Source organism: Rhincodon typus, chromosome 28 (genome assembly GCF_021869965.1).
Source record: "Rhincodon typus isolate 14 chromosome 28, sRhiTyp1.1, whole genome shotgun sequence".
In the NCBI taxonomy this organism is placed as follows: Eukaryota; Metazoa; Chordata; class Chondrichthyes; order Orectolobiformes; family Rhincodontidae; genus Rhincodon; species Rhincodon typus.
This window is the reverse complement of record NC_063359.1, coordinates 34,933,116-34,944,517: the sequence shown is the minus strand read 5'-3', so window position 1 is coordinate 34,944,517 and position 11,402 is coordinate 34,933,116. Positions and strand designations below refer to the sequence as shown.

The following is an 11,402-nucleotide window of genomic DNA, read 5'->3' as shown; positions in this document are numbered from 1 at the left end:
ATTTACATGGGAGCAAGGGGTGAAAACGCAGCTGATTTATTTTGGGAAATTCCTCATTCCTTTCTCTCCCCAGAAGCCATTTCTGGAGACCACAGAGTTGCCATTCAGGAAAAGGATTTACATTGCACATTAATATTTGTTGCTTCCATCGGATTCTGCAAGGTGACCTGTGGGAATCAGCTGCAGACAACCTATTTTATCAACCACCATGGACTGAGTGTCGCCAATGATTGGGTTCACTTCGGTCTGGGATCTTGCGGGAAGAATGACTACCTTTTACATTCTTCCAGTAACATATCGACAGACAGCCAGAGTAAACAGTGGGCATCACGCACATGCATTGTCCGCAAGGAGTTGGTAATTGTGACAATGGACGGAAATTACCAATGGAAATGCAGTCAACACAACACAATGAAAGTCAAGTAAGGTACCATCGAGATTCTGTTTCAGGATTAATTATCAAAATGAACCCATGATCCAAGGAAATGCTTTCCTTTTAGTGCCAATCAGTTGATACTGTGTCAAGCCCTCATCCTTTCGTGGCGTTTTTGGACATCGCCTCAATTGTTACTCCAGGCCCTCCCATTTGAACCCTGGTGAGGAGGCACTTTGGGATGCTAAGATGGTGAAAGGAACTACATAAATGGACGTTCCTTCCATCACCCTTCTTTCTTCCCTAGGGGCGGTGCCTCTCTCCTCTCCTTATCTCAGTCAGTGCTAAAATCAGCACCACATCAGCCTGTGGGTAGGGGAGGGGGCAGAGACTGTGAGATCCTTGCTCCTCAATGGCAGGCTAGGATCTAAGTTCTCATCCAATTCTCCTCTAGTCTGAACCCAAATTTAGAAGGTACAGCCCTGCCAAACCAAATTGTCAATGTTCCACACTGTCCTGAAGGAGCTTAATTTTGTTTATTGCAATGAACCATTGAAGGTGCAACTGACACTGAACTATTTTGCTGCTTTAATCCAACTGCTGGTCCAATGTTTGGATTGTTCTGAGGTGAGTAGGATCGGTAGGAATCCCAGCAGCCTTCTTTTCACAGCCTGACTCTACACTGAGTCATCGTGCAAAGCCAACTGTGCTGCTGATTCTAGTCTCTGTGTCTTGTTCTGTTCATAGAATCCCCGTAGTGTTGGAGCAGGCCACTTGGCTGATCGAGTCCACACCGACCCTCCGAAGAGCATCCCACCCAGACTCACCACTGTCCACCCTATCTCTACATATCCTATGGCCAATCCACCCTAACCTGCACATCTATAGACTGTGGGAGGAAACATGCGTAAACTCCACGCAGACAGGCACCTAGAGGCGGAATCGAACCCAGGTCCCAGGTGCTATGAGGCAACAGTGCTAATAGCTGAGCCACCGTACCACCTCAGGTTGCTACATTCAATTTCAACACTTTCTGAAATGGGCCACTTTTCCAATCGCACTTCAGTATAGCTGCAAGGATTTCTTTGGTCAGTTGCATCATGGTTAGTTACAGAGGAAAGCTCTCTCCACTCACTAAGTACCTCAGCAACAAAGTCTACTGTCTCTTTACCTGTACTAGCTGTCTATCGGGTTGAGTGCTGATCTTAGTGTCAAGTAGTTTCAATTTTAACCTTTAGGGAAATGGGGTGAGATTGCTTGAAGCTCATTTCACATGGTCGCTTATAATCACTCTCTGTGCAGTGTCAAAGCCCAAGTCTCACATGTTCAAAGCAGGATCTAATACATCCCAGTTTCTCATTCCATGAGCAAATGTATTAACGTTTAAAGGGCAGTTTATCCGCAACTGGTTTAACAGGAAATTTGATGCCATTGTCTCCACAAACACATCAGTGAGACAAACTGAGAAAATGACCGATTGTCACAAATGGTGGAACGAGATAATTAAGTGGGAATTGTGGCCAAGATTGGGAATGAGTGGTTTTATTTCCCAAGTGGAGCCCAAGGCTTTAGGAAAGCTGTTGAGTTAGAGCACTAGAAGGATGAGCTCAATGGGTTGAATGGCCTTTTCTTGTCCTTGACTTTATCTTATGCCGTGTTCCTGATTTATGCATTACACCTCCAAGTACTATACAAAATGAACAGACCGATTAATTGACCACAGTGACAGGTATGGGCACAATACTCCAAGATACAGACACAGTTAGTCTCACATACAAAGAATGCACTGGCAGAGTTGTCTAAAATGTTTCTTTTCTTTGGCACCAGTTGACGCTTGTGAAATTTTAATCCCTCTCTAACCCTTGCCAGTGATTTGTGTGTTAATCAATGGCGTTCAAGCCAACTTGCCAGTGCCTTGATGATGTTTTGTCTCAGGTCTGGGTTTCTCATCATCCCAGCTCTGGCAAATGGCAGGGTCTCATTGTTGTCTGGGTTAGGGAGAGATGCTCCAAACAACTCTTATTAATAATGAATCAATGCTGCAACGTGCAGGCTCCCTGGGAGCAGACAGACAGCGGTTTTTAGATATTTTCCCCGAATCGAGCTGTTAGGAAATATTATTACACACCTCTAGGAGCAGCTGGGACTTGAACCTGGGTCTCCTGAGTCAAAGGTAGGCACATTACCACTGCACCACAAAAACCCTAAGGCAGTGGGTTTTTATGATTGATGAACGAATAAGAGGTGGCGATATGATCAGGTGTGACAACCTGAGCCATTTTTACTCATGTCCAATTGCTGGGCAGCAGTGTGGTGGATGGAGAAAGTGAAGGGAGCTGGGTGCACTGACCCTGAGCCAAGTGCGTTCACCGAGAAAACAACAGGAAAGGAACTAAACGTCAACCGCTACCAGAGAAAGTGGAAACACTGACAGAGGACACGAGCAAATTTGCACATTACAATAAACACGGTTTATGAATAATGGCAATCCTCTGTGCCACTATGATCCTAAAGTGGTGCTCACATTCTGTTCTCTTACGGGGATGGGTGAATGACTCAGTGGAGGGTGGGACTAAAGGCACTGCCTTTACCAGCAGGGAGAGAAAGCTGCGACAAAGCATATGTGACACAAAGATATTTTCACAATGCTGTAATGCAAACTACAACACCATGCCACACCCTTACTCATCACTGCTCAATAAAAGCAGTGCCACGTTACATGGAGGTGTGAGGAACAATGGTCATGCAAAGCACAGCAGAGGAGGTAGTGTTAATGAGCTGTGGCACGTACCAGTCGAGAGTTAATGTCCTCAAGGGTCACTTATTGTTATTCTGAAAGATAATATCAAATAAAGATGGCAGATGGGCAAGGTCAAAGGTTACAGATCATGAAGACAAAAGTGCACATGAGCAGCTCTCCCTTTCTCTGGTTAATTTTCCATTGCACAAACAAGCCCAAACCAAAGCCCTCACCAGCCAGAGGTACAGGTGCCTAGAGAGGACAGACATTCATTGCCTGGACCAGTGTTATTCACCAACCTGATGTAACGACACCAAACTCTTGGCATAGGCTGTGCTCCCAGGCTGTGTCCTGCTCCAGAGGTATTCCGAACAGCGCTCCCAATACACCACCCCATAGTGTGACTGCCAGTCAGTGCGGTCAACTCCCCATACACTCAGCTCCTGGTTTCTAGCCTTGGACAGATACCAAGTGGAAGCCAAGCACTCTCCCAAGAGAAGCTGATGAGGTGGGGGGTTGGGAATGGAGGAACTACAAGTCTGATTTTTCTATCAAACTATAAGTCCTCTTTAGCTGTCATGTTTCCCATCCGGAGACTAGGATAACTCCTGCACCTTCTCACTGAACAGCAAGAGCCAAGAGGAACAACAGCGCTGTTCTTACAATATCTCACACAGAATGTGAAAGGAGCCCCAGACAGTAACAGGTGAAGAGAGATATTTTGCAAGTCCCCCTCCATGCCCCAACAGGCTGTGATATGAATCTCACTGGTCTAGACATTGCTTGCCTTTTTCGCAAGTTTTGGTGATGTGTGTCAATGTTTCCTGATATGACGATGCACATTACATAGCAAGGCAATTTACAGAACCTGGATGTTTGTCCCCTGTAGGAACCCATACTGGTCCCAGAGCAGTTCAGTCCAGGTCAGTTAGAACCCTTGCCGGTCCCTGCAAAAACAAAAGTTTGGTTATTACTAACACCGGTAATCTGCAACTTCTTTAAGAGCAACATGTTTGTTTTTCTTAGAGATAGTAAGAACTGCCGATGCTGGAGTCAGAGATAACACAGTGTGGAGCTGGAGGAATGCAGCAGACCAAGCAGCATCAGGAAAGCTGATGTTTCGGGTCGGGACCCTTCTTCAAAAATGGGGGATGGGAAGGGGGCTCTGAAATAAATGGGATGGGGGGGTGCGGTGATAGCAGGTATGTAGTGTGTTATCATGTTAACACTGTGTTGTCCCATGTTTGTTTCTCTTGTTGTATGTCTGTCCCAGGGACACAAGCCATCACTTGGTGCTATGGAATGTAAATGTTGCTTAAAAGAAGGGTGAAGCTTTTCATCTTGCACTCATCAGGACAGAAACAAGCATGCCAAATTTTAGTTTTCGCCTGTGCTCTAAAAGGCTGCAACTATCTTAGAATTTGACATTTTTTTTGCAATTGTCCTGATGACTGAAAGATAAAAACATGTTCCTGCGTTCAGGAATAATGTTTATTTCCCCTTCACAAACCTCCGCCTTCCCAATCTCTCCAAAAGGCATTAACTCCTCAATTGAGGTTGTACTTTCAGTCATGTACCTCTTTCTGCCTCCTTGCCCAAGTGACTATAGCTCGTGTAGGAAACTGATAGCAAGCTCCGATTTGGAACGTGCTGTTTGAAAGGATGGTGGAAGCTGATTTAAGGGTAACTTTCCAAAGGAAGTTGGATAAATATTCAAAAAGGGCAGAGAAACAAGTGACAGGGCTATGAGGAAACAGCAGGTGTGTGGGAATAATTGGACAGCCCAACTAAAGAGCCAGTACAGGCATGATGGGCTGAATGGGCTTCTATGTCCTCAGTCTTACAATCATACCGCACTGAAACAGATGCTTCGGTCCAACCAGTCCATGCTGACCATAATCCCAAACTTAACTAGTCCCACCTGCCTGTGCTTGGTCCATATTCTTCCAAACATTTCTGATTCATGTACTTAACTCTAATGTCTTTTAAATGTTGTAACTGGAGCTGCATCCACCACTTCCTCTGGCAGTTCATTCCACACATGAAGCACTCTGTGTGTAAAAAAGCTGCCCCTCATGTCTTTTTAAAATCTTTCTCCTCTCGCTTTAAGAATATGCCCCCCCTAGTCTTGAAATCCCCCCACGCTAGGGAAAAGACATCTGCTATTCACCTTATCTATACGCCTCATGATTTTATAAACCTCCATTAGGTCACCCCTCAACCTCCTATGCTCCAGTGAAAAAAGTTCCAGCCTATCTAGCCTCTCCCCAGAACTGAAATGCTCCATTCCCAGCAATATCCTGGTAAATCTCGTCTGAACCCTTTCTAGCTTGACAATATCCTTCCTACAACTGGGCGACCAGAACTGGACACTTCTTCAGAAGTGGCCTCAGCAATGTCTTGTCCAACCTCAATATAACTCATATACTCAAAGGTCTAAGCATTGAAGTCAAGCATGCTAAATGCCCTCTTAACCACCTGTCTATACGTGATGCTTATAAATTCGATAAATCCAGGTGTAAGCAGGCACATTGACTGGAGGGATTACTTTGTTAAGATTAACCTTGACAGATTAATTATGTCTGATAGTATCCTGGTTGTACTAGCTGTGAGCATGAGTGAAAATAGTGATCGTCAGGTATAATGCAGGTCACTGAGCACAACTATACAACCTGTAAGTCCACAAACCCCACTCCCTGAAACCTGAAAGCCAGGACAGACCAGGGATTGAACCTGTGACCCTCCAGTCCGCAGTTAGTCACTGGAAAAAGTGACTGACTTAAGTGAGATAGTAAGAACTGCAGATGCTGGAGTCAGAGATAACACGGTGTGGAGCTGGAGGAACACAACAGACCAGGCAGCATCAGAGGAGCAAGAATGTTGACATTTCGGGTCGGGACCCTTCTTCAGTCCTGACCCAAAACGTCAACATTCCTGCTCCTCTGATGCTGCCTGGCCCACTGTGTTCCTCCAACTCCACACTGACTTAAGTGAGCTCAGTTACGCCCAAGTAACATTAAACAAGCACATCAACTTACAAATAATCTGTGCATTGTTTGTCAAGGATTCCCAAACCTCAGATTGATCTGATGGTTTAAATCGTAACTGGGGTGTAATCGCTGTAAAATGCAGAATTTAAGACATACCTTCCTGTCATGTTTGCGTGTGCTGTGTTTTACGAACAACCCAGATTCTATAACTACAGTGATCAACCTGCAACAGTTAATCCCCAGATCCCCCCACCCACCTCTTGTTTTTTAAAATTGTCAAAGCACTGCTGAAGGCCACTGACACTGGCTATACTCCTTCCGCCTCAACCTCAAGGTCACCATTCTTCACGCCAACGAGCTATTTGACCAAGTGGTGCAGCACAAGCGAGCTGAACCTGACCCACAGGACATCCGTGGATCTAGGGGCATTGAAAACACACACAAACACATGCACGCACGCACACACAAGCACACACATGAACACACACAAACACATACATGAACACACACACACACACACACACACACACACAATTTTCTGGAAGCTGTTTTAAAAACAAGTTTCAAAGGGTATTGGATAAATAAATAAGGGAAACACTGACAGGACTATTGTGTAAGAAGAGGGAAATGGGACTAATTGGATAAAATTCAAAAAGCCGAAATAGCGATAAATGGCACAAATCTATATTGTTTTCACAGCAAATCTACTTCTATCCCTCACTGAAATCAAAACCTGTTTGAACTAGTTCTGAATAAAGGTCCCTGGACTAGAGATGTTAACTTCTGGGTCTCTCTCCCCGCATATGCTGCCAGACCTGCTGAGTTTCTCCAGCAATTCCTGCTTTTGTTTCACATTTCCAGCATCCACAGTCCTTGGTTTTATTCTATCCTTAAGCTTTCCCTTCCATCTCCTTCTATTCATTCACAATTAGCCTGATTAACCAAACCTTCATGACATTGTTTAGACAACACACCTATGTTAATTAACTAAAACAAAAGGCTGGAGGTGACAGGGAGTTACGAAGATGTTTGAATACTGTGAGATGAAAGGAGTCGAGCTGAGTAAGTGTGAAGTGGTTCCTGCTTATTTAGGGGTTTTGATGCACTCGTATATCACACATGTAACCTTAATTGTTAATGCTGTGTCTCATGTACACGGAGTGCCAACGCTGAGTCACACAGTGAGAGTTCCAAGGGTGATGGGATGTGACGTGAAGGAGCTTTCATGTAAAACTACATGAGCATTGCAGAACTAAGAAACCATTTTACAAAGCTATTCATCTTGCACTCATCAGGACAATTCACAAGAAACACCAAAGAGGAAACAACAGTGTATACATTTTCACTTTATAGCGCTACAGAAAAGATGCCATCAAACCTGAAAGGGTGCAGTAAATATGTACAAAGATGCTGCCAGGGTTGAAGGGTTTGAGCTATAGGGAGAGGCTGAATAGGCAGGGGCTATTTTCCCTGGAGCATCAGAGGCTGAGGGGTGACCTTATAGAGCTTTATAAAATCATGAGGGGCATGGATAAAGTGAAAAATCAAGGTCTTATCCCCTGGTTTTCCCCGAGTCCAAAACTCTAGGGCATAGATCATAAGATACAGGAGTGAAAATTAGGCCATTTGGCCCATCGAGTATGGTCCACCATTCAGTCATGGCTGCTAAGGTTCTCAACTCCATTCTCCCACATTCTCCCCGTAACCTTTGATCCCCTTAACATATCTTTCTCTGTCTTAAATATACTCAATGATCTGGCCTCCACAGCCTTCTGTGGCAATTAATTCCATAGATTCACCACTCTCTGGCTGAAGAAGTTTCTCTTTATCTCCATTCTAAAGGGTCTTCCCTTTCATTTCAGGCTGTGCCCTTGGGTCCTAGTTTCTCCTGCCAATGGAAACATCTTCCCAATATCCTCTCTGTCCAGGCCTCTCAGTATTCTCTAAGTTTCAATTAGATCCCCCCTCACCCTTCTAAACTTCATCAAGTATAGATCCAGAGTCCTCAAACGCTCATCATATGTTAAGCTTTTCATTCCTGGGACAATGTTCATGAACATCCTCTGGGACCGCTCCAGGGCCAGTACATCCTTCCTGAGATATGGGGCCCAAAACTGCACACAATACTCCAAATGTTGCCTGACCAGAGCCTTATAAAGCCTCAGAAGTACATCCCTGTTTTGAGATGCTAAGCCTCTCGAAATAAATGCTAACATTGCATTTGCCTTCCTGACTTCCAACTCAACCTGCAAGTTAACCTTCAGAGAATCCTGGTCTAGGACTCCCAAGTCCCTTTGCACCTCAGATTTCTGAATTTGCCTTCCATTTAGAAAACAGTCCATGCTTTTATTCTCCTTACCAAAGTGCATGACCTCACACTTTCTCACATTGTGTTCCATCTGCCACTTCTTTGCCTACTCTCCTAACCTGTCCAAACCCTTCTGCAGCCTCGCCACCTCCTCAATACTACCTGTCCCTCCACCTATCTTTGTATCATCTGCAAACTTAGCCAGAATGCTCACAGTTCCTTCATCTAGATCATTAATGTATAAAGTGAAAAGTTGTGGTCCCAACACTGACCCTTGTGGAACACCACTTGTCACCGGCTGCCATCCTAAGAAAGTCCCTTTTATCCCCTCTCTCTGCTGTCTTCCAGACAGCCAATCTTCTATCCATGCTAGCACCTTCCCTCTAACACCCTGGGCCTTTATCTTACTCAGCAGCCTCCTGTGCGGCACCTTGTCAAAGGCCTTCTTGAAGTCCAGGTAGATAACATCCATTGGTTCTCCTTGGTCTACCCTGCTCATTACCTCCTCAAAGAATTCTAACAGATTTGTCAGGCATGACCTCCCCTTGATGAAATCATGCTGACTTTGCCCTGTTTTACTGTATATTTCCAAATATTCAGAAATCTCATCTTTCACAATGGACTCCAACAGCTTACCAACGACTGAGGTCAGGCTAATCGGCCTGTAATTTCCCATATTTTGTCTTAGTCCTTCTTAAACAGGAGTGGGGGTTACATTCGTGATTTTCCAGTCCTCTGGGACCCTCCCTGACTCCAGGGATTCCTGAAAGATCACCACTAACACCCCACCACCTCTTCAGCTATCTCCTTAAGAAGTCTGGGATGTACTCCATCTGGTCCTGGTGGTTTATTCACGTTCAGACCTTTCAGTTTTTCTTGCACCTTCTCCTTGATAATGGCCATCATACTCACCTCTGCCCCCAACGCTCTTGAATTTTTGAGATATTACTCATGTCTTCCACCGTGAAGGCTGATGCAAAGTACTTGTTCAGTTCTTCCACCATTTCTTTGGTCCCCTTTACTACTTCTCAAGTGTGATTTTCCAGCAGCCCTATTTCCACTTCTGCCTCTCTTTTGCCCTTTATATATCAAAAGAAACTCTTGCAATCTTCTTTTATATTACAGGTTAGCTTACCCTCATATTTAATCTTCTCCCTCCTTATTTCTTTTTTAGTTGTGCTCTGTTGGTCTTTGTATGTTTCCCAAACCTTTGGCTTCCCACTGCCCTTTGCCACATTATATGCTTTCTCTTTTCCTCTTGTGCTGTTCCTGACTTCCCTAGTCAGCCATGGTGGCCTCAATATCCCTGTACCATGCTTCTGTTTCCTCGGGAAGAATTTTAGCTGTGTCTCCTGAATTAATCCCAGAAACTCCTGCCATTGCTGTTCCACTGTCTTTCCTGCTAGGCTCCTCTTCCAGTCAATTCTGCCCAGCTCCTCCCTCATACCTCTGTAGTCGCCTTTATTCAGCTATAATACTGCTACATCTGATTCCACCTTCTCCCTCTCAAATTGCAGAGTAAATTCTATCATACTATGATCACTGCCTCCTAAGGGTTCCTTCACCTTAAGCTCCCTTATCGAGTCTGCCTCATTGCACCACACTAAATCCAGTATTGCCTGTTCCCTTGTGGGCTCCACCACAAGCTGCTCCAAAAAGCCATCTCGTAGACATTCCACAAACTCCTTTTCTTGCAATCCACTACCAACCTGACTTTCTCAGTCCACCTGCATATTGGAATCCCCTATGATCACTGTAACTTTGCCTTTCTCACACACCTTTTCTATCTCATGGTGTACCTTGTGCCCCATATCCTGACTACTGTTTGGAGGCCTGTACATAACTCCCATTATGTTTTTTTTTTACCTCTGCAATTCCTCAATTCTACCCACACAGACTCTACATCATCTGACCCTATGTTGTTTTTTGCTATCCATTTAATTCCATTTCTTACTAATAAGGCAACACCTCCTCCTCTGCCCACCTGCCTGCCTTTTCAATATCCTTGGATATTTAGCTCCCAATCCCGATCCCCTTGCAGTCGCGTCTCCGTGATGCCCACCCCCTCATACCTGCCAAACTTAATCTGCGCCACAAGCTCATTTACCTTATTACTTATACTGTGTACATTCAGATACAACACCTTCAGTCCTGTATTTAGCGTCGCTTTCTCATTGTCATCCCTTTATCCGATGCGCTTGAAGTTAGGTTCCTAACCCTTTCCAAACACTCTGTCCTATTTCGTGATGTGGAGGTGCTGGTGTTGGAGGATGCAAAAAAAATGGGAGATGGAAAGAAATCACTTTATTGTGAAAGGGATTTCCATGGGTTCGATGGCGCAAGGTTGGGAATGCTGGGAATCCTTAAGGAGCCTCATGCAGTTCCAGAGTCACTGACTACTGACTACTGCCTCCACCAAACAAATACCACGTCCTCACAAAGCAAGAATGCTTGGGTTTGAGGTTCAGGTTAGTGTCATCGGGTCATAGAGTTTTTACAGCAGGCTAAAAGACCCTTCAGCCCACTCTGAAAGAACTTTAGCCTGAGGGATTACGAGCCCAGTGATGTGACCACGACCTCAATGTTTCAGTTTAATTTACAGGGAGTGCTTAACCCAGCTTCAAATTAAGGACATGACAGATATTTTCTCATCACCCTGCTAAGAGAAGTTATTACACACATTCTGGATATTGAGGCCCTGGGTTCAAGTCCCACTTGCTCCAGAGGTGTGTCATAACCTCTCTTGATCAGACACAAGCACTGCATCATAGTACCCCTTAACAGAAGAAGAGGAAATTGCAGGATTCAACATTTCCGCAAACCCATGGATTTGAACCCAGATGGGTCGATTCTGTGAGAATGGCCAACAGATGGCAGTGTAGGAGAGGGCTCAGCTTTCACTGACTGGGGACAATCAAAAAACAAAACTTAGTCACCGAGAGACCTTCACTCCGTATCTCACTCAGTCACTGAGATCTTCACTCCGTATCT

At 44.8% G+C, this 11,402-nt stretch overlaps 1 protein-coding gene across 1 annotated transcript in view; it reads right to left on the bottom strand.

Annotated features, from left to right (window-relative positions):
- Positions 1-1,280: 1,280 nt before the first annotated feature.
- Positions 1,281-11,402, bottom strand: part of LOC109919681 (dynamin-1-like) — a 153,354-nt gene continuing 143,232 nt past the window's right edge. The window contains exon 15 of the mRNA XM_048613395.1: positions 1,281-4,060. Coding sequence (XP_048469352.1) covers positions 4,042-4,060 — 19 coding nt within the window. The 3' untranslated portion in view covers positions 1,281-4,041. The remainder of the gene's footprint in view (positions 4,061-11,402) is intronic.